Raw genomic sequence first — 23261 nt, forward strand, 5'->3', positions numbered from 1 at the left:
TGAAGCCAATCAAACAACGCCAAATACGCATCGTCACGACGCTCGTCATATTTGTGCGCTTTCTATCACTGACTACAGGAATCACGCACTAGCAGCGATGCTGCGTTGTTTTTTTGTTTTTTTTTTGTGCGCGATTGGTTTCGCCCAGGGATGGGCAGTATTTCAAACACAAGTATTTGAAATACGTATTTCAAATACTTTGTGTATTTTGCATTTGCATTTAATTACAAATTGGGTAATGTATTTGACGTGTGTATTTAAATACTAAAACGTGGGTATTTCAAATACAATTGTAATTAAATACAATTTTGTGGGCAAAAATACATTCCTCAAATTTATTGTCACTGTCCAGAGCAGGAAAAAAACTACGTTCTGCACCGAATGCAGTGTCTCTCAATCAAGCACGAGTGTTTTGTGACTTTGTGATTACGGGGCTAGTCCAGGGCAAGAATAGTGACGAAATCGACGTTCACAGGCAGAGTGGCTAAATAAGTGCCTGTGACAACTTGTGATGCTTTCCAGCCTGATTTTCATCCATGTTTTTGCCTGGAACATTCTAAATGCGCAAGTCGTCCAGATTTTCGTAACTGGTGCGAGTTGCAACAATAAAAAAATTCTCTAGCTAGTGCTGCGCGTGTTGGTCGTCTCGGTTCTTTGTTGGTCTATACCAAAATGTAATCGACAAAAAAAGCTGCTTGAAGCTTTGTGCTTTTTTCACCTATTACGTCCAAGCTGATTACATTTTTGTGATTACATTTCTATTAGGTTACTAGAGCCTCGCACACTAACTCCCGAGTGTGCGATGCAAAATTAAAATGAGATACCCAGAAACCCGTTGCAGGTGCCCTGAAGTCGCTGACGCAAATTTTGAGGAAAGTATTTGGAAAAGTATTTAGAGAAAACCCAATACATTTGGTTGTATTTGTATCTTGTACTTAAATGCTTTTTCGGAAATGCAATTAGATTTGCAATTAAATACATTTTTGACGAAGTATTTTGTATTTGTATTTCGATACATATTTGCACGTATTTCGCCCATCCCTGGCTTCGCCAATGATATTTGACCCCCAAAGAAAGGGAACACGCGACGAATCGTTTTTAGCGCTGCTTGATTGACTTATCGAATCGTAGTATTGGCCGCGACCGGACTTAAAGTCAAACAGAGTTAACAACACCACTGCTTCCCTTAAATTGTCTAAAGAAACTTGGGTTCTAGAGTTTACACGCAATACATTGTGATACCTTCCCGAATCTTCACGTTCCACGAAACCAGCAACGCTCCTGTTAATCTGCACGTGGTTTTGCAGTGCCACGGATCAATAGGGATGAAAATTGCGAAAAAAGTGAAACGACTGAGGCTACCTTAGTACAGCCGAGGAAAAGTGACCTTATAGCGACAGCAATGAGCCTCTGGCGCGCAGTCATACCTGTTACCAAGGTATAACGGACAAATAGTGTTTTAGGATGGAGGGATAAAGCAGGATGAGGCACGGGGACTGAGACTCAAGAACAATATATTCCGTGACATGGCCGCACTCCTCTCCAGATGTTTGGAGAGTCTGAGGAAGCGCGACGGTTCTTTGCTTTGATTTGCTCAACTCCGGTGGAACTCTGACCGTAGCTTGGATTTGTAAAAATAATGGTCTCTCTGTTTAATGGCCTAAACCTTTCTGAGAAATATCTCAGTCTGTAGCAGAAATAATGCCGTAAATCTGTGGCAAAAAACAAAAACAAAAATATAGGCGTAAATGGGCGTCAGGCAAAAAAAAACAACATTTTGTTGGACTGATTAAAATTTACAAACAAGAACGTGAGGCAAACATTAAATGAACGGAGTTACATGTGGGCTGATGTTTTTCGCATTGCCTGGTATTCTTACAATCTTACCATTGACGACTGACATATCTGACACATTACAAGTTTCACTAACCACAATTACTCCAAAGCAGTTCAAGTTGAAATCGCAGAGATATTTACTACTTACTGCAGCTGTCAGAACGGCAGCGTAAAGCGCCACATCCATTGGTTTTGTATAATGTTCATACCGGTCAATGTCCGTCAGAATTGCTAATTCAGGGTGCACATTTTGGGGCATTTTACCTGGTTGGAAATAAAATCTTCCAATTTGTTAGCTCATAAAGTAATATTCCTTCTGCCTCAGGAGTCAAAATCACAACTACTGTACCTTGTGAATTCCTCGGCGTGATGAGTTTAACAGGCAGATCAGACTCCGGTACTGGAAACGCTGCGGGTTGTTTAAATATTAGTACTTTAGCATACTGGAGTTTCTATGAATCATAGTTCTGGTAAAATGTCCGCTATATCTACGATAAAATTCCTCACATGCGCGAATATAAGTGTCGATGGCTTACTCACTGTCGCCGTCTGTACTTGGAAAAGTATCTTGAACCTCAAAAATTTCATGAACAATGAATTCATCATTCGATCGCTCCAATAGGGCAGCTGGTCTTATTCGCAGTGAGTCGTGGATTATTCCTTCCTGCGAGGCAGATGTAAGCCAACATTTACGTTGTGGAAATGTATACATTATAGTAGTGTGCAGAGTTTACGCACAGAGACGTTCTAAAGTGTTAGTATTTCGATAGATGACCTTAACTAACGAGTCATTAAATTTCAATTTAAAAACGAAGCAATTGACCCTGCAAGTTAACACCAACCATCTCTAAATTAAAAAAAAAGATCCTAAATCAGTCTGTTTCTTTTTTTTTTTTAATATGGGTTTCAGCTTAGCTTTTAGCTCCTACAATGGTCCTGAACAAGAATCAGTAGTATAAATAAATAAAAAAATTAGCTATGATTTATGTATCGTTCTGCACGAAAGTTTAATTCGACGTTCACTAGACGAATAAGGGTACGATTATTTTTGCCCCAATGAAGTTTCTTTTAGCGTAGAGCGTGTGTACGCATTGCTATTATTAAAAAAAGAAAATGAAGTACTTTTCGAGAGATATGAGTTAAAAGCGGACTTCCATAGCTTTTAGTCTTGTGAATTCAGTTATCACACTTATCTTGGGAAGAGATAAACGTAAACCGCATTTAGTTTGACAAATATGTGCACGATTGCCGCCGGGCATGCGGTGTTCTTCTCTGCCGCCCATTATTTGTCTAGAGTGTCGTGACGTCATTGACGGCATCCCAGCTTAGGGGCAAGCATGGGTCATCTGACCCAGCTGATCTCTTCGCTTTTGCAAGTATTCATATCCTTTCTCGCGCGTTCTTACCTGTCGGCGCACAGCAACGTGCAGGTTTACGTTGATATTTTAATTGACTATTAAATGCTCCTACTATTAAGATCGAAATAAAGCTTCCAACATGTGACTTCTAAGGTCTCTAGATTACAACTTTTACTGTTTGTTTATTTGAATTAAAGACCTCTGCAGCTTTCCTGTAATGCATTACTGGTTTCTTTTATTTATCTTCTAGTCGTGACGTATTTTGGCGCAATAATCCTCAGTCAGTGAACTTCAGCGCTTTATTTACGAAAATGCGCTCATTTCTGCACATGAAATAGGCACTGAAGTACATCCATCATAGTTAATCATTTAAAATAGCCCCAAAAGAAAGACACGTACAAGAAGTATCCAAGACAAGCGTCTTGTATACTTGAAGGTAAATTTAGCTCAAATTGTAGAATGAATACTGGATGCTGCAACATAATGACAACTTTATATCCTTCAAGCTTTACAGTTTTGCAGATTGACAATTTACATATTGAGGGGGCCAGTGTTACCTGTCGTGATAAATTTCAAACTTAGTAACAAGATACTCCCAACCGTTGCCCAATGTTTCTGCGCTACAATTGGCTGATGTTATTTTCTTGTTCACGGTTACCAAGACAGATGTAGTAAACATGTTGTCGCTGCAAGATTTCCACTCTCTCTTGTTCCTTGAATGCAGCTTGTAACAACGCTTGCAATTTGGCACTATAGACACATACATTCATAATTTCTACAAAATGATACATATTGTGGAATTTTGTATCACTGCGGAGCCAAAATATCTGTGCCAGATCATTTACACAACATATTACATTCCCCAGATATTTCGGCCTCTGTTCCTATATTTGAAATGCATTAGTGAATTTCATGTTTACACGGAAGGTGTACAAACGTATTTTTAGTTCTGCAAAATCTATTCAAGGATATGTATTGAGAAAGGTTGATAATGTTATATCTTATAAAGCATAATGGCTCGATCACCTAACTGCTTTTATCTGAGTGCTCTTGAAGTATTATTATATTCGTAAAATTGTTAAAGTAAGTAGCAGTCTCAAAAATAAGTGTCTGCATTTGTCTGTCTCCATCATCTCAACGCACTCGGATGAAGCACAGGCATCACAGAAGTCATATTATATCCTTCATATTTGTAGTTTTAACAACACATAAAATTCAAGCAAATATAAAGTTACCACGTGCAGTCCATTATCTTTTTTAAGTGAAACAACCGCCCTTTGATCCTCATCATAATATACCATCTTTCTAAGTTCCGCACCCTTAATCTGAAATGCAAAAGAAACAGAATGAAACTACACTTTTATCATATATTGTTATATCAGTGGTTGGAACATGAAAAAAATTACTGAAAACTCTTACGTATTGGTTTACTGAGATTTCCCCATCATTGAACTGTAGCAAAAACTTATCCGGAAAAATGTCGACTGGTTGCAAAGATAATGTGATTTTCTCATTGATGAAAAGCGTCAGCAGATTACCAGAACTGCGAGACTCTATTAAACGCGGGTACACAAGCCTTGTATCTCCAAGTCCTGTAATGCAAAAAAAAAAAATCAGGAAGAATATAAGGTCGTTTTATCGCACTGTAAATAGGCCGCTCACAATATAGCGAGGAAGAGGAAATGCTTTATAATAATAATAATCCTTTATTTGTATAATGCCCCAGAACAACCTATTGGTTACAGTGTGGTGGCACATAAAAAGTTTAAAAAAAGAAAAAAAAAGAACACCTAAAACAGTACACAATCTCAAGCCCCCCCCCCCCCCCCCCGACATATGCTCTCGAAATTAAAACATTTCACAATCATAAACCAAAAATATGCATATCAAGTAGTCGTTTGAACGCAGCAAAATTTAAGAATATGTCTACATGAGTCGGAAATTCATTTAAACAAATTTGCATTCTAGCCAAAGGGGACGGTCTCGTTTGGATAGATCTATAAAACACGCTTGAGTTTCTAACGACTCGGGCCGCTACATGAAAGTTTAAAGACGACACAAGATTGCTATTAATTTGGCCGTGAACCACTTTGTATAAAAATATAATGTCACGAGCAATCCTTCTTTTTGAAAGGTTCTGGAGTGAAAGTTCTCTAAGAAGGTATTCATAATCAAAATAACATTTTCTATCAAAATATCTATCGTAAACAAGGCGTATAAATCGCTTCTGAACTCTTTCTATCCGTGCAACGTCGGTCATTGTTAGCGAATTCCACACTGAACTCCAAAACTCAAGTTTAACTCGTACAAGGGAACAAAACAATCGAACTACGCACATTATATTTGAAAAATCATGCGTCAAACGTGATATCATCCCCATTGTTCTAAAGGCAGAAGCAACAATTTGTGTAACATGATATGAAAAGGTAAGATTACTATCGAAATAAACACCAAGGTCACGAACTTGTTCCACACGTTCAATGGTGGAATTGCCGATAAAATATTGATGTAAAATTCTTTCACGTTTTCTGCACATAGATAGCACTTTTGTTTTATCTGGATTGACTAGCAAAAAGTTACATGAGCACCAGTTTGAGATACGTGATACATCTTCTTGCAAAAGAGCACAATCATCTTCCGAATGGATACTAAGATAAAGCTTAATATTGTCCGCAAATAAGAGCAGTTTCGCATTTTGTATGCACAATTCTATATCACTGATGAATATAAGAAAAAGTAGCGGCCCCAAATTCGATCCCTGAGGGACTTCCGAAGTTGGAGTAAATACATCTGGGAAACAATTCAAGATTCTTATTCTACTCTTTCTATCCGACAGATAACTACGGAATAAGTTTAAAAGAGACGACGAAACGCCGTATAAAAAGAGCTTATACAAGAGTAAGTCATGATTAACCTTATCGAAGGCTTTTGATAAGTCAAAATACACAATATCAACTTGCCCACGTGTAAGAACAAATGGGACAGTATAATCAAGGAGAGAACAAAGGTTCGTTTCTACTGAACGCCCTTTTATAAATCCATGCTGAACGGTGCTTAGTTTTCGACAAAAGTAAAAAGAAAGACGAACATGTAAAACTATCTCAAAAACCTTTGAAAAAGAACACAACAAAGACACGAGGCGGTAGTTATCTACCCTAGACGCGTCACCGGCTTTGTGTATTGGCACTATCACTGACCTTTTCCAAAGACATGGGAAAACACCATTTCTCAGCGATAGGTTAAATATGTGCATAAGTAAAGGGGCAAACAAATCAGCGCATCCTTTAATAATAAAGTTAGGTATTGTATCATCTCCCGCTGACTTCTTCGGTTTTAATTTTTGAATTGCCTCTAAAATATCATTTATGTCGACCTCACTAAATGTGAAATTGTCGTTCCAACCAGTAGCGCAGATTGAAGACTTGCTTTTGAATTCTTCCTTGGAATAGCATTCACGAAAGTAAGTTTGGAATAAATTAGCTATTTTTTCAGGGTTTGTAACGTAGTCCGTATCAGTACGTAAATAAATATTTCTTGCAGACTCTTTCGTGTGCTTCCTGACAAATCGCCAGAATTTATCAGGCTCACGGTAGAGACTTTTTTCTACCGATTTTTTATAAATGAATTTGTCGTGTTTAAACAGTTTCTTTACAAGTGCTCTGTAAACACTGAACTTTATGTACCATAACTCAATGCCGGTTCTTTTAAACAGTTTATGATAGTGTTATTTTTTACGCATGTAGTGTTTCAGCTCCCTTGAGAACCAGAACTGGTATTTAGAGGGCTTAGACAATCGCTTTGGAATGAACGCATCGATTGCATTTTTCACTATCTTCGTCAAGGATTCAGTCGCAGAATCTACACAGCTATCATGAAGAACCGTTGACCAGTTATTATCACGAAGGAACGTATATAAACCTAAATAATCACCCTTATGATAGTCATATCTGGTTAAATTTTGTCTGTCACGAGACCTCACCGGCAAAAAGAACATACGATGAAGGGCGGGTGAAAAACGTCAGGTTTCACAAGAGTATCGCTAACTGGCATGACACTGTCTATAGGGCAGTTTGAAAGAAAAAGATCAAGAACATTCCCGGCCGTGTTCGTGAACTGATTATGCTGAGTTAGACCATTAAAATTAATAAATCTACTAGACGTGACACTTTTACCACCGTTTGATTATTTTCACTACTGCTTATGCCGGTCGACCAGTTCACTCCTGGTAGATTAAAATCGCCGTACATATGTACTTTAAATTTCGAAAAATCAATTTGCTGCTCAAGCTTTTGTAAATGGTTTACGAACACACTCGAATCCGAGAGCGGAGGAAAATAATAGTTTCCGACGAGGTAATTAAACCCATCGCGTGTTAATAATTCAACCCATACGCACTCTGCATAGGTTTCCAAATCTACCCTTCTGCATGATTTAATGTTATCCCGCACGGCTGTCAACACCCCCCCGCCAAATTTCTTCCCGGTTGCACCGTTATCCCTGTCCCTTCGATAAACACTGTATGATGTTGGAAAGTAACTGGTGCTGCAAATTTCTTTCAATAGCCAAGTTTCAGTTAAACAGAACATGTCAAAATTAGTGGAAACAATAGCTGACATACAGTCATCTGCTTTTGTCCTCAAACCGCGAATGTTCTGATAATAGCATTTAATCTTAATCTTTCGAATGGCTACGCTGTAAGGGCTGGTATTTTTAATATTAAAGGAGTAGCAACGTGGGTTTTAAGTCTTTTTTGTGGCTCAAATTTTGAAAATTGCATTCATGCATGGCCATTTGGTATTAAAAAAATGTGATCCAGGATCGCGTTATTATACTATTCTGAGTCATATCTCACGATTATTAATAATGACCTCCTTTACAGCTGGAATTACAACATCACTATTAAACATTGACGAAATTTTATAAAAAGCTATTTATTTATCCTACTGGTGATGACGGTCATCCTCTAATCAAATATATATGGGTGTTTTTTTTTTCAATTGAAACCTGGTTTGAGGTTCAATTTCAAGTTTGACCGAACATATATGTTTTGTGAGAATTCTTGAACTGAAGAGGCGCAAACTTGAAGCTTGGCGGACCTTTTGTTTCCAAGTTATGTACTATTGAAGTGGCAGCGTCAAAAACAAATATGTTTTTCCCACCTGTCTTCGACTGCATGCATGAAGGCTATTTTTTTTTCTCAAAAATCAAACCCTCAGAACGAACTGTTTTGTGACACCTAAGTAAATTTAATTAGGCCTAAGAAAATAAAAAACCGTATATTTTAAAAGAATAGTTCTTAAACGTCACTGTGTTCGTTTGATGATTTTTAGCTGTATGGGACGTTTTACGTGCGAAATAATTAAACTGGCAATACGTGATATTGAGACAGGAGAATACCTCTAGAATGTTTTCTATTGTCGTGACAGCCTCCTCTCGCTCTTCCCCTACCCACACTAATCGTTCACTGTTCAACAAACCAAAGGTAACACTTACCCCTTACACCAAAAAGAACGTTGAGTGACTAAAGGAACTAAGTTAAGATAAGATCTTGGTAAGTGTGATTTTATCCTGCATGCATAGACACTATCAGTGCTTCGGGAATAGCCGTTTGGAACGGGGAGCGCAGGTTACACTTCGTAGTTTATGTAAAATGTTTAAGAAGGGCTTCGTAATGACCCGAAATAGCGCGATTACAGTTTGGGAGGGCGGCAAACATATCAAACGGGAAAGGAGATTAAGACAAGTTCACAAATTTGGTCTGTCATGTAGTGATGTGTGTTCTTGCCCCGGCAGATATGCAGCTGTTACGATATACCCGTGGTGTGCTGGGCGAGTAGGCGACATTCCTCAGGTGGGCGAGGAAGACTGGCTATATAATCAGACGCAGGGTCTGATGTAAGGACGGTAGAATTGTGAAGTATAAGTGCTTCTCGCCCATGAAGCACGCCGAATGGCGAGTATTGCGTGGGCTCTTGAGAGCAGTGTTATAAGCATAGGTCAAAAAATGAAGTATTTCGTCCCAGTTTTGCTGATCCTGCTGAATATATATTGCAACCCTAATGAAAAATACACCAGGCAATCCTGGTGTGACATCAGAGAATCCTGGTGTTACACCAGAATATCTGGTGTGCCCACCAGCGATGCTGATGTATCGAGCACAGCAGCCTCGTGTGCCCACCAGAAATGCTGGTGTACCCGCACATCAGCCTGTTGGGTACACCAAGAGAGTCTGGTGTCACACCACAAGGACTCATGCAACGACCAGGCAGCCTGGTGTGCACACCACGCAGTTTGATGTGAAACCAGAGTTGTGTTTTTGTTAACTTTTCCTCCCGTCCGCGCACGTGTTTTCTATTAGTTTGTGTGCCGCTCCGTCCCCCGACGGGGTGCCTTCTTTCCTCCCGTCTTGGTGGTCGCCGGAGACCCCGCGGTGGGCTCCTTTGTGCTCAAGAAGTGTCCCCCTTCGTCCCGAGCACTTTCCCTTGCGGCCTTGAGCAGCTTGGGGCGCTCGCCGGCTCGCCTCTTCGAGGGTTTCTCTTTCCCTTTCAGCCGCTATTCTTGTTTAAGTTTGAGAAAGTAAAGAAGTCTTCTTTGTGAATGGAAACCGAAAAGATGTGTTGGTGCGCTTTCCTTACTTCCGACGAGCTTGGTTTGGTAGCAAAGCAGCAAAGGAAGCTAGTAATTATTACAGTTTTTGGGGCCGAAATGCCTACTACGAGCGAGGAGGGCGTCGACCGTTTGAAGCGAAAGAGGATTACCCTGCGAGCCGCCACAACAAATATCATTAACGAGATTGGCGTCTGCTGGCCACGGATCCAACCGACATCGGTGAGCTCGAAGAAACATTTGATATTCTTCTACTTAAGGAGGCTTCCCTGAAAGAGCAGGACAAGGAAATCAAGCTATCTGTCGAATATGATGCCTTAGAAGAGGAAATTTCTAGTGCGGAGGGGAACGCGGAACGGATCAGCGTAACTAAGACACGAGTCAACCGCAAGCTGAAAGGCCAAGAATTGCGGAACGACAGGGCGTCCGGTTCTTCGACGCAGTGCAGTGGCTCCGGACAAACTCCAGTTGATCACGGGCAACTCCCTACAACAGTAAAGTTTCCGAAGCTGTACTGTTGTGCTTTTTTGCTTTTTTGAATAAAGTAATTATGGCAGCAGCGTTGTTGTCAAACTTATCATTGTACCCTTTTTTTGTGAGTAAAGCAACACCCAGTCAACAGGTGGTCTGGTATCACATTACAACAGATCCTGATGTCCCACCAGAACCCCAGATTTCTGGTGTAACATCAGAACACCAGATTTCTGGTGTCATACCAACACATCAGATTTCTGGTGTCACATCAGAACACCATATTTCTGATGTCACACCAGAAAATGTCCCAAATCACATCTGTGAAAAAGTCTGGTGTAACATCAAGTCACACCAGCCCTCGAGCTGGTGTATTTTTCACTAGGGAAGCATCGAGGGAAGTGCACGGTTAAATCGTTCCATTATACAATTGGTCTCAGGATGATATGCCGTGGCGGTTCGGTGGATGGTTCCGCAATTTCGGAGATGTTGTACTACGAATGACAAAAAGGATCTACCCCGATTGCTTACAAGTAATCGGGGAATCCGTGACAGAGAACAGTATTGTGAAGAACGAATAATGCGATTTCAAAGGTATTTGACGTGCTCAGTCCCTTTCTTTCCCCATACTTGGAAAGTTAGTCGGTGGAGACAACAACCCAGTGTTTGCATTGTGTGGACTTTGGAGAAGGTCCAAGAAAGGTCGATTCTGGTGCTCTCAAAAGGGTTATTGGGAGGTCGTAATGGGTGAAAGTTGCCAGCGAGAACGAGTGTGGGAATCTTGCGGCGTTGACATGCATCACATGATTCCACATACCTATGTATGCTGCTGTACAAATGGAAACAAAGAAAAAAAAAGACAAGAACGAAGATGGTTCTAAGTGCGAGATACACCTAAGAGTTCATCAGTGGGGTCATCATGAAGTGTCAGAAGAATATCATTCCACTGGTGATTGGGAATCACAAGAAGAAGGTGTTGTCCTATTGGCTCATAGTCTCACTTATGAAGATCCCGGGCAACTAGCACTTAAAGGTTGCTCAACTTGGCGCCTTGACTTCGGTGTGTATTGTCGCCCCTAATTTGGATGATGTGTAGCAGCTTGCGATCTCCGTGTTATTCATCGGGTATGTGAATCTCTGGAGCAAGAGTGGAAATAACAAAGTTCATGGTGTCAAAGTTGTCAACAGCGCGTTTGAGAGGAGGGCGAGACAATGCATTTCCGTCCTGGTGTGCGAGACCAGCCTTGTATAAAATTTCGACGTTGTATTCTTCTAGACGAAGGCACCGCAGCGCGAGACTATACAAATGACCATTAATGTTGGTCATAACAACACGAAAGGGTTGTCCAAATAGATGTGGTCTGAATTTCGTTATGATCCATATAATCGCCTGAAACTATTTCTCTGTTATGGGGTAGTTGATCTATAATTTTGTTAGTCTTCGGCTGGCGTACGCGATAACATGATCCTAGCTTTGATTTTTTTTTTAATTACTGCTCTATAAAAGTAATAAAGTCTGTTTCATACATTTGACTGAACGAACGTTTCGAACACCTAGCAAATTCAAAATCGAGTTTTTCAGAAACCCGATTTCTTATTTACTTCAATTTTTCATTTGTAGCACTAGCAATGTATGATAATGTTTTTCAAAAAATATATATATTTATATATCTAAGTATAATCTATAGCATTTTGCTGCTATCACCTAAATTACAGCTTAAACTTTGAAAGATGAGCATTCCCTTAAAAAAAAAAAAACATCTGTGGGGCCCATTTCGATGTCTTAAAAGTTTCAACGTACCTCATGGACAGAAATTAGCGATAAGCGCTTCTAGTTAATTTATCTGGCCTCACGAGGCGCATCCACCCTTAATTTTTACGCCGTGTGCTAATTCCCACCAAAGCGGAGTATGTGCCGAGGAAAAAAATGAAAGGCGTTTACAAATCCCTGTAACGCCGAATTGGAGCGCAGCTCTGGAGGATGAGTAGGAAAGGGTACTGAGGGGGGGTCACGTGACCTCGGGGGGAGGGGAGTCACGTGACCTCGGGGAGGGGTTCACGTGACCCTGAGGGGGTCACGTGACCTCTAGGGGGAGGGTCACGTGACTTGGGGAGTCACGTGACTTGGGGAGACTTGACTTTGGGTGTCACGTGACCTTGGGGGTCACGTGACCTTGTGGTGACCTTGGGGGTCGCGTGACCTTGGGATGACCTTGGGGGCCACGTGACCTTGGGGTGACCTTGGTTACGCCGATGGCGACGGCGACGGTGACGGCGACTCCGCTCAAGCCGGGAATGGGCCCCTAAGAGCTGCGTTCTAAAAACAACAGTAATTTCAAAAATAAAGAAGGACGAGATAATCACTGCATGGTTGGCGGTTGCAATATACTGATTACTTTTAGAGCGCAGCTCTTAGGCGCCCGGTTCCGGCTTGAGCAGCGTTGTCGTCGCCGTCGGCGTAACCGTAAGGTCATGTGACCCCCCAGGTCACGTGACCCCCGCCAGGTCACGTGACCCCCCAAAACACGTGCAGCTCTTGAGGAGGAGGCAAGGGTACTGAGGGGAGGGTATACCCCTCTTCCTTCATCCTCACCTCCTCATCTTCCCGGCTACTGCTCCTCCCCTCCTCCCTCCTCTTCATCCTTCTCCTACCCTCCTTCTCCACCTTCACCTCCTCCTTCCCACCTCTTTCAAGGTTCTCCCCTACCCTCCTCTCATCCTCCTCCCCCTTCCTCCTCTCCTCCTCCTCACTTTTCCACACCTTTCCTCCTGCTCTTCCCCCTCCTCCAGCACCTCCTCCTCCCCCTACCCTGCCCATCCTCCTCCTCTCCCTCTTCCTCCTCCCGTCCCCCTCGTCCTCCTCCCCCTTCTCCTCCTCCCGCGCGGTGCATCATGGGAAATATCCCATAATGCACCGCGCGAGACGGAAGTGACGTCACGAAAGTACCGAGTGGTGCATTATGGGACATTTCCCATAATGAACCGCGCAATTACGCCGACGGTGACGGCGACATCGACGGCGATGGCGAGGGCGACGCCGACGGCAACGGCGACAGCGACGCTGCTCAAGCCGGAAACGGGCGCCTCAAAAAATAAGAAATTTTAGTGTTTCGTAAACCCCTATGAATCATGCAATATATATATAAGAACATCCAAGAACCATATAAGAACTATATAAGATATATAAGAACCCTATAAGAGACTTGTGAGAAGTTTCTTATAAGTTTCTTATATGGTTCTTATATGTTCTCATACATCTTGTATGATTCCTATGTGTTTATTGGACACAAGGTATTTCTCATACAAACAGCTTTTTCACTAGGGGTGTCTTCTCAATATCTAATCGCAATGACTTTCTATTGTCCCAGTACCATAAATCGATGGCAAATTCTCGTAATAAAGTTTTACAACCGGGTTTGCCTTGCTAGCGGACGTCAGGATGGCTTCGCGGGCTCGGTGGTTCTCTCTAAGGGAGTCTGTGACTGCGTTGAATGGAGTTGGTGACGATCGATGAAACTTGTATTCTCGGGGTCAACTTTCTGCGGGATGTCGGAAGCAAAGGGTGCCCATACAGAGCTTCGATAGACGCTCGAGGTGTGCGAGCGGGCGAACGCCTTCAGTCAGTGTTGCGGAATGGGCACCCCCATTCCATTCCGGGGGAATTAGAGTTTCCGACAATTCCATCTTTTTCAACTTCTCAGAAAGGAGACACTGAGCCCATTGCCACTCCTGGAATGGCTGAACTCCACAATTCCATTCCTCGACTTCCTAAAAGCGAAAAAGGGCCATTGGCGGCTATATTGTGCTACTAGAAAAAAAGCAGCGTAAAACTGCTGACATCATACGCAGATATGACTGCAAAAGTATGCAAAAGCTTCCTCAAGGTCCTCATTCCAATAAGCCGAACGGTGGTCGGACGAAGCGCTTCGTGGCACTTGGTATCACTGCAGACATCGATCGCGGGATCAAGTGTAACAAGCTCGCGGGTCGTAACAAACGCTAAAAAATAGAACAACCGATTTTTTTTCGCAAACAGATCTTATACCTTCCGCAGATACATTGTTAGCGAGTTGCTTGTTTGATAAGGCCTTAAAATATCTAGTTTGTGCGTGGCGCAGGAAGCTATCTTGCTCTCTGCTTCGAGTACTTGTACAACAGCACCTAAGGGGCGCTGTTAGAAGCGACGCCGCGTGAGCCTGCCCCAAATTACTGCGGCAAGTACAGAAAACCGCTGACAAAGTTCAATCGGTAGACGGCGCCAGCACAAGCGACTGTAGCACTATATTATGGAACCTGCATTAGAACGAAAACATTTACGTTTGCTGCTAGATTCTAGCGCTTTCTTAACATATTGATTCCAGTTCTTTATTTGTGTTCCACACAAATACACTAGAAGATCGGCTGGCTTACAACTTAAAAACAGGGAGTCGAACCGGTCAATATGCTGTTTCGGTTCGGGTTCTGGTTCAGTAGCTTTGCATATTGTTCCGGTTCGGATCTGTAGTTTCAATAATGCTTTTGAAATAACGGTTCGGTTACCGGTTCCTCCGAGCACGAACCAGTTCAAACTGGTTCTTATAAAAATATCCACAGCCCCAGTCTTTAACAAGAAAAGATTAATTCTTCAACACGGCGTCACCTTCATTTTAAGAAAAACAATAGGTCACCAGAAGCCGTGCTGCGGAAGCGAGGACAGGAAAAGAAATATATGCCTAATTTCGTTTTGGGATCTTGATATTTTAACGGAAACGGCGTTTTATGAAAATTACGTGGTTATGCAGGTGCTTGGAAACTACGAAAGTACAGTGCTCACATCTGAAGTCAATCAGCCAGCACTCATAGTGATCATTTTTACCCAGGGTAGATGAGTTTAGCCATTATAGTAGGACTGCTAGCCTTTACGGGCTTACGCAGTAGTGGTACACGACCCCACACCGGTACTATGCTCATCCAGATCGAAATGGCAAACAACCCACGCCGCACGCTCAAACCACTTGCTCGAACCACTGAGTTGAAGAGAAGAAAGACAACGAAGGCAAATCAAATAATGATTAAAACAAAAAAAAAATATGGACAGGAATACAACGGGCAACTTGCTGTTTCTAGAAAACGCAAACACACACAAAAAAAAGCTTGTTCAAGCCTCGTTCAGGCACTGGGCGACTGTCGACCGGCGCCGCAGTGTCGCACTCGTCGCGACTTCGCCTCTTGGCATCTCCAGATTTCACCACAGCGGAACAAAAGCGCCGACAGCCGTCAACTTTTTGTTTTTATTTTGATAGTTATGTTCGCTTTCTCCTTCCTTGAGGAATATTGCTTAGCCCCAAGAACAGAAATCACGCGCACGTACAAAAATAACTGTTCTTTTGTCTTTCGGCATAGGCAGATACATTTCGTTTCACTTGGATGGACGCGACGACCTACACGAGCCAATCCATAGGTAATAGCTTGTCTCGTGACCTCACGTCCCCGCGTCGTTCCGCCCCACCGGAAGGACATGTGACACCCTCCGACCTATGAATTGACTCCGTGGCTGGTAGACTCCTTTGCGGTCTACGATGCGTGGAAATAAAAAAGGATAGAAGTGTAGGTCCCCTCACCGACGCCAATTCGTGCTCCACATAGACGTGAAATATACCCATTTGTTCAGTTATTATTGGGCTGGCTCCATTTCGTCGCTGCAGTTTGTTCAGTCAAAACTGAGCCACTGAGTCCACGCAGCGAACATTTATTGGCCTCGCGCCGCCACCCCCACGAAGGCGCGGCTCACATTTTATTTTGCTTAACCGTTCGAATGAACCGGTAAGCGCCACATAAAATTACAGTTCTGTTCGGGTTCGGATTCAATATCAAATGTTCGAGTTGGGTTACAATTTTGTTCCAGTTCAGTTGAAAATAACGGTTTCGCTCCGGTTTTCAGTTCGTGTTCGGTTCGACAGCTTGGTTAAATGCTACATACTAATCGCGAATGATTACAGAAGTCGCTTTGTCACGTCTCGGGGCGCGAGGAAAGACACCTTGTCTGGCTACAACTATTCAGCTTTGCTTGTATCACCGAAGACGTACCATATTCATCCTCGAAGGAGCATAAGCCAGTAAGACAACCAAACCGTAAGTCACCTTCAGCGCAATGATGCAGTTTTAAGAGCTGCTTACCAAGCGCTATCGAATTGCGACATCAGCCCGTAGGGGGCCTAGACGATAATCGACACAGCTCTCATACGAGCCAAGCCCATCCTTTCCAGCTCCACTCCGGGCGAAAAGATATATCCTATTCCATTTTCATTTCATTCCTCCCAGCACTGCCGCATTCCATTCCCATTCTATTCCGGGGTCGCGAAAATGCGGAATGATTCCGGAATCATTGCAACTCCGGAGTGGCAACTCCGCTACACTGCCTTCAGTGGAGATCGGTTCCGCAATATTTCGAAAGATGGAAACACTGTGAAGCCAGATCACGTATAATGACGACGTGCCGTGGATCAAGGTTGAAGTGTAGGCCAGCACACGTTTGAATGATATCTGACAGCATAGCTCTTCAGTGCACATATATGTGATCAAACGAGCACACATATATATATTGCCACGTGCATGGCCGAGATGGAACGCCTTTTGCCTGTTCCCCGCACCTCCACCAGACATGTCGCGGATGGCTGGAGCGAGAGTGAATGTGGCTTGCCATTGGGGGAATCTGATTGAGTCAGCAAAGCCCACGCTAGACTCCTTATCTACTACACTAGGCATCTTGAACATTCGATATAGAACGTTCAAGGCTCACTAGGCAAAGTTATTCTGGCCTCCTTGTCTTTTGCATTCGGGGTAAGACTAAACGCGAACATTCTAGATGTAAGGAGAACCGTTCCATCCCGGACGTGCGCGCGGCAACATAACTTGACGGTCTTCAGCGGCGACAGAGGCGTAGCTATAGTCGCCTGCCTTAGAGATTGTTGACTCTGGTTCATTTTGCATTGTGTTCTCAGTGGTGCCTGTGATTTCTTCTTTTTGGGGATTCAAGGCTGACTTTGCTTCGCGGAAACCCCCAAAATTCTTCTTAGGATAGATAATATTGTTCGGCTCTTTAATTCATTTTTACAGAAACGTGATATGGCTTGCTGCTTTCAACTGCATTTGGCGCATTTCACTGTCATGAAAGGACATACATCTGTCCCGTCATGGTGTTTGTTGCCCCCAACGGCGACAGGCACTCAGACATTAGCAGGCGACTTTCTTGTGGCGAAATTCATTACAATTGCGACATTGTAATGGTCTGTTTGTGAACGGTGAGACTGGATGACGAACGTGCCCTAGACGCGAAGCCCGTAGCCTCGCAGTTTAGCACTAGTGAAGGCGATCACCAAGTCGCGAGAGTGTCGAGGTCTCCGAACGCGGGCAATCTTGCAGCATGTCTTCAGCGTGGAGATATCGTGCAATCTCGACTTGGGCCATTTCAGCGTCGACACCTTACATGAAACCATATGTACTGAGGCCTGACAGTGGTCAGTAGGCTCTGACTGGAACAGCGCAGAGCACTGCAGTACTCTGCAGAGTTTTCACGGTCTGCCATTTGCGAACATAAACAGCGATTCAGGTTCAGTCGGTCGTTGGGGCGCACTTGGATGATGCACTCTTGGTAGAGCTTTTCAAGGGTGCCGGAAAATTTCAGACAGTTGAGCGCTGTAAGCCTGGTCTCCTCTTTTCCAGGAATGAAGATGACGGTGAGGCTAGTGTTATCTTGCTTCTTTGGTAGCTGCGGAACATTTGAAGGCGAGTCGCTATTTTTTGTACGAGTACGTTTCCTGCCGGATCTGCTTCATTGGCCTCCTGAATCTTCGCTCTCCATGTTGGCGAGGTGGCAATGCTACTCGCGCCGGATTGGCTCTTCTTCGAGGACGACGCTGCGCTGTCACACACAGCAACGGGCTGTTGCTTCGCCGGCCGGCAGAGGGCGCGTTGCGTGTGTATCACTTAAGGTCTCTATAAACTGAAAAGTAACGCAAACCATTGTTTGAAATAGAAAAGAGAAATTCCCTCGTCGCCTATGTCCTTTCCCTCTGAAAATGTATCTTTCCCCTCGCTTCAACTTGATAGGGCGCGACACGTGACCGTTACCTTCCTATGATACTGTGCGATTCGGTCGTCCGCTCTGAACTAGCGCCATTTTCCTGCGACGTATGGCGTTGGCTCTGTTGCTTACGGGACGGCTGTACGTTTTTTCCTTTTTTTTTATGTACCACGATTTCGGCGGCAACGCGATGCCATCTTGCTGCGCTCTGGGTTGTACTAGCAGCGTCGCGAAACGAAATAAGCTTTTTATCGTCCCGACGGGAAAAGAAAATCTTTCAGTGATGAAGGAAATGACTCCACTGGATCGGTCGGAAAAGTTTCGATCTCATTAAAACTTGGGTTTTGGCTTGTTGGTCTATTACTGATTAAGAGGTTTAAAAGCGCGAACAAACCGGCACAATGAAGAAACATGAACGACAGGACAGGCGCTTCACTCTCAACTGGTTTTATTATAACCATCGTCTCCTATATGTATAAACATTGACCAAACCATATCGCACCCAATCGCCACGATCAAAGGATTCAATCTGAAGCAGGTACACAGACGGAGCGCTGACGCATTGCTTTCCCTCTTATTTTTATATATAGAATGCCTATATAATCTCTCTTTCCGTTTTGTCTTTTGCCTTTCTTAAAAAAAAGAATCTTGTAGGAATCACGTCAGGCTTACACCCACATTGCCTACTATGGTCAGCAAGATGGCCCCGCGTTGTTGCGCACACACAGATTATGCTCTCGTGCCCCACCATTGAAGCAGCGCCCGGTCCACCCAATGTAGATTCCGCCACAACTAAACCGAATCTCGTACACCACGTTGATGATGCACGCAGTATATTGCACCGCCTGTTTCTTTGAACACGGTGATTTTTTTCTGTCTTGTCAGCATCGGACAGATCCTAACAAGTTTAAGCGGTACCGAAAAGACCAGGTTAATGTCGTATCTTCCAGCTACTCTTTCTAGAATATGTGACACGGTGTGCATGTACGGAATGACTGGTATTCATTCCCTTTCTTTAGTTGCCTCGCTGCCTTTTTTTTTTCTTTCTTTTAACTTTTAAAGCAAGCTCTCGCAATAGCTAGAGATTAGGTTAGGGGGCTCTCCCGCGTCTCTTAACCTTTTTGCTTCTCGTTCAAAACTGATTTTTATCTGATGACTGAAACTTTTTTCCGGAGCCACTCTTAGACATGTAAAGGCTATTTCCCTCTTTACAAGATTAGAGTGGGCACTTCCGAAGAAATCCAGGCTTTTTTTAGTACACGGACAATACTGCCAACAGGCATGTTCGCCAGAAAAAAGGATCAACATGTCTAAAACTGAATGCAGTTATACAAAGGCAATTCCCGGGTAAGATTAAGTCAGCCTGACAAGTCCTTAAACTCCTCGACGATCTTCTCAACCGCTTTCTCCCAAACCCGAGTTTCTATCTAAAATTAAAAGATAGTCGTCTACACATCTATACATCGGACATATCCTAGCAAGTTTACACGGTGCTGAAAAGACCACATGAGTATTTATCTGCCAGCTACTTTTAGTTTTAGATTATGAGATACGATATGCATTTACGAAATGACTTGTACTCGTTCCCTTTCTTTAGTTGCATTGCTCCCTTTTTCTTCTTTTTTTTTCTCTTTACCACATTAAAATCTGCAACCCTATATGAAATTTGCCGGTCCAGTGGTGCTAAGACAGTGTTGCACGGAACAGGGGCAACTGTCAAAGCAGTACACACACCAGACGTCTGTACGAAACATCGCTCGTCAAAACTGACGGCAGTCCACTGTAGCCAAAACACTAGCAGCTCCAAAAAAATTGTAAAAAAAGAAGAAAAAAGGCAGCAAGGCAACTAAAGAAAGGGAGCAAGTGCAAGTCATTCCGTAAACACATACCGTATCTCATAGTCTAAAAAAAAGGTAGCTGGCAGATGCGATATTAATGTAGTCTTTTCAGCCCCGTGTAAACTTGCTAGGATATGTCCGATGTTGACAAGGCAGAAAAAAATTGCCGCGTTCCAAGAGACACGTGGTTCAATATACTGCATGCGTCACCAACGTGGTATACGAGATTCCGTTTAGTTGTGGCAGAGTCAACGTTGGGCAGACTGGGCGCTGCTCCAATGAGAGCACGAGAGCACAATCTGTGTGGGCGAAACAATGCGGGGGGCCTTCTTGAAGACCATTGTAGGCGATGTAGATATAAACCTGACCTGATTTTCACTAAATTTTTGAGAAAGGCAAAAAACAGAACGTAAAGAGAGATTATATAGGCATTCTATACAGAAAAAAGGAAAGCTTTTGCGTCAGTTCTCCGTCTGTATTTCTGCTTCAGAGTGAATTGGCGTTTTCTGAATGGTTGCCTTTGATTGTGGCGATTCAGTGCGATGGGGTTTGGGCAATGTGTATATATATAGGTGACGATGGTTATAATATGAACCAGTTGAGAGGGAAGTGCCTGTTCTGTCGTCCGTGTTTCTACATTGTCCCCGTTTGTTCGCGCTTTTTAACCTTTTATTCATTTTCGATATCCTCCTAGGGAGATGAGTGTATTTGATGGGTAGTTAAATGCACCAGGTGCGTAAATAGCAGACATCGCGTATTGTCGCGTACGAATGTCTGAGCCAGCAGCTTGTTTCACTTCTACACCGCTCACTGGGGTTTGATCCCCGCCAGCGCTTGTCCATTTTATATGTATCCTATTTGCATGACTGGAATATTTCAGATGACCCAAGAATCTGGGGTCATCTGGATGATTGGGAAAGCAAGTAGGCATGCAAACAGGTTAAGGATAAACATAGTAACCCGAAGAGGTCTTTTATGACCAGAATATTTAATTTCTCTTTTTGTTAAATTCTACGCCGGCTAGATGTTTTTTACAATGACAAATATTGAATGCAGTGGTATTGGGGGGGGGGTCCATTTTGAACAATCACCATAAATCACGTTTTCAGATACAGTTTTCATTAATTGGTTAAAAGAAAATTGTACCTCTAAGTACTTGTTTACGAAACTGCATATCAACTGCATATCAACTGCATATCAACTGCATATCGCTAGTTTCGCAACCAGAGGCTAATGAAGAAAAGTGTAGCTAGTCTATTTAAATTACGGTGGCCTTCATGTGAAAACCACGATGTACTCGGTTAACGTTTGTAAAAACCTCTAAAACTATTTTCTTCATTCAAAAATAATCGGAACATAATTTTGTATATAATGTTTCCTCAAACATAGTCCTACCAGGTATGTGCTAGGATAGAAGATAATTAAGCAACAACGAAGCAAACTTACGTGAGGCTTCCAGAACTGCCGTCGTGAATGCCAAAATGAATATGAACAGCAGCTCGTGTGACATCTTGCAATTAGAAATGTGCTCTAACTTACTAGAAGTTCGGAAATTTATACGAATATTTGGTCTTAACCAGACCTTTTATATTTTGTCTTAGCACCACCTTTTATATTTTGTTTTAACCATTCCATTCTTTGTCTAAATCCAACACAGGCAATGAAACACAAAAAATCTAGCACCATTATGTGTTAAAAAGCATTTTAAATATCAGACTGACCATTTTAATGTTCTCAATTTTAGATGCCACTACGCATTTTAAACTGTATAAACTGTCACGTAGTCATGTCCTACTTGCATTCAGATACAAGGAACTTACCTAAATACCAACCTAAGTCTTTGATGGACAGCTGTGCAGAAAAAGAGTTCCATTGGCCAATTTGGAGAATTTCCGACAGAACAATGAAAATGTCACTTGTGTTGCTATTCTTTAAATTTTAAGCCAAATCTCAGTTGTGTATAAGTTCAGCTAATCTTGGGCTTTCCATGGTCTAAAATGAGTTCTATATTATTGTTTGTTCCTCATTTACTTATAATAATTTCACCACCAATAAAACGTCTAGCTTCTGTTCTAAATGATTCACCCAACTATTATGATGTGCAATGGAAACTGCGAAATTATGGTAGAGAGCAATATTACTACTACGTGGAGAAAAAAACAATAATAGAAGCACTTTTTACTGTCATCCTCATGGGAGACAGAGGGGTGCTTCGTGAATTTATGAGCAAAATGTACATACTGCTCACTCACGTATTTTTTCCCTTACGAATGTGGTGCATCTGTGGCTGGAAAAGTCCTTGCAACCCTTAATTGTTTTCATTCTGTATCCCCGATGCAATTTGTTTTTTTCGTTGCCAAATATCACAAGACGGGTTTTGATAGTTTCGTTGAAAAAGGGCAAAGGCAAACCTTTCAGAGACAGAATACGCAAACTTTGGGGACCAAACTTTTCAGTTTGAGGCATTTTGCGTTTAAAAAATTTGCGTTCCTCGCAAGAGGTTATACGAGTACATATCATTGACTGCTCTTGGTATATCCATTGAGACGAAATACATTATATGGTCCAAACATCGAAACCATCCTTAAAGCAGCGACGTATTTATTTGCACAATGTCAAGCTCTTGTCAGGTCATTTGGCATTGAAAATTAGCGTTCTTCCGTAGGCTTGAAACACCATATCACACCTTTTTGAATATATACAACACCAGATTGCAGTAAACGATCCCAGTGTATCGTAGCGCAAACCCTAAGGCATTTATTTTATTTTCGAAAATCATTGCCTGGGAAACTTTGTCCAGCCCGTCCGGGCAAATAGCAATGTACACCGAGAAACGGAGGGATAGAAGTAGACGACTGCGCGCTGGAACGTCAGGTTGGCATGTTTAGTGGGTAGACCTTTGTCTCTACTGTCTCCACATTCTCCACTGCGCTCGTCAAACCCTTTGTTTCCCCGCGCTCGTCGAACGCGTTCGAATGCGAGAGCCAAACATCAGATGCCGGCGTTCCGCGTTCTAACGCGTTGGACGATTACAGTGGAGACAAAAGCAGCTAGCCTTAGGTCAACCCACTAATCATTCCAACTCAAAGC

The 23261-nt window shown here is 42.7% G+C and overlaps 1 protein-coding gene across 1 annotated transcript; it reads right to left on the bottom strand.

Moving 5' to 3' along the window:
- Nucleotides 1–4378: 4378 nt before the first annotated feature.
- On the bottom strand, nt 4379–21681 carry LOC121837880. The gene is made up of 3 exons (XM_042293736.1): nt 21618–21681; nt 4614–4786; nt 4379–4519 (listed from the first exon to the last, which is right to left on the bottom strand). Exons 1-3 carry the CDS (start codon nt 21679–21681, stop codon nt 4379–4381), a joined length of 378 nt encoding a protein of 125 aa, XP_042149670.1.
- Between the last annotated feature and the right edge of the window lie 1580 nt (nt 21682–23261).

Source organism: Ixodes scapularis, unplaced genomic scaffold (assembly GCF_016920785.2).
Source record: "Ixodes scapularis isolate PalLabHiFi unplaced genomic scaffold, ASM1692078v2 PGA_scaffold4__175_contigs__length_147842914, whole genome shotgun sequence".
NCBI classification, from domain to species: Eukaryota; Metazoa; Arthropoda; class Arachnida; order Ixodida; family Ixodidae; genus Ixodes; species Ixodes scapularis.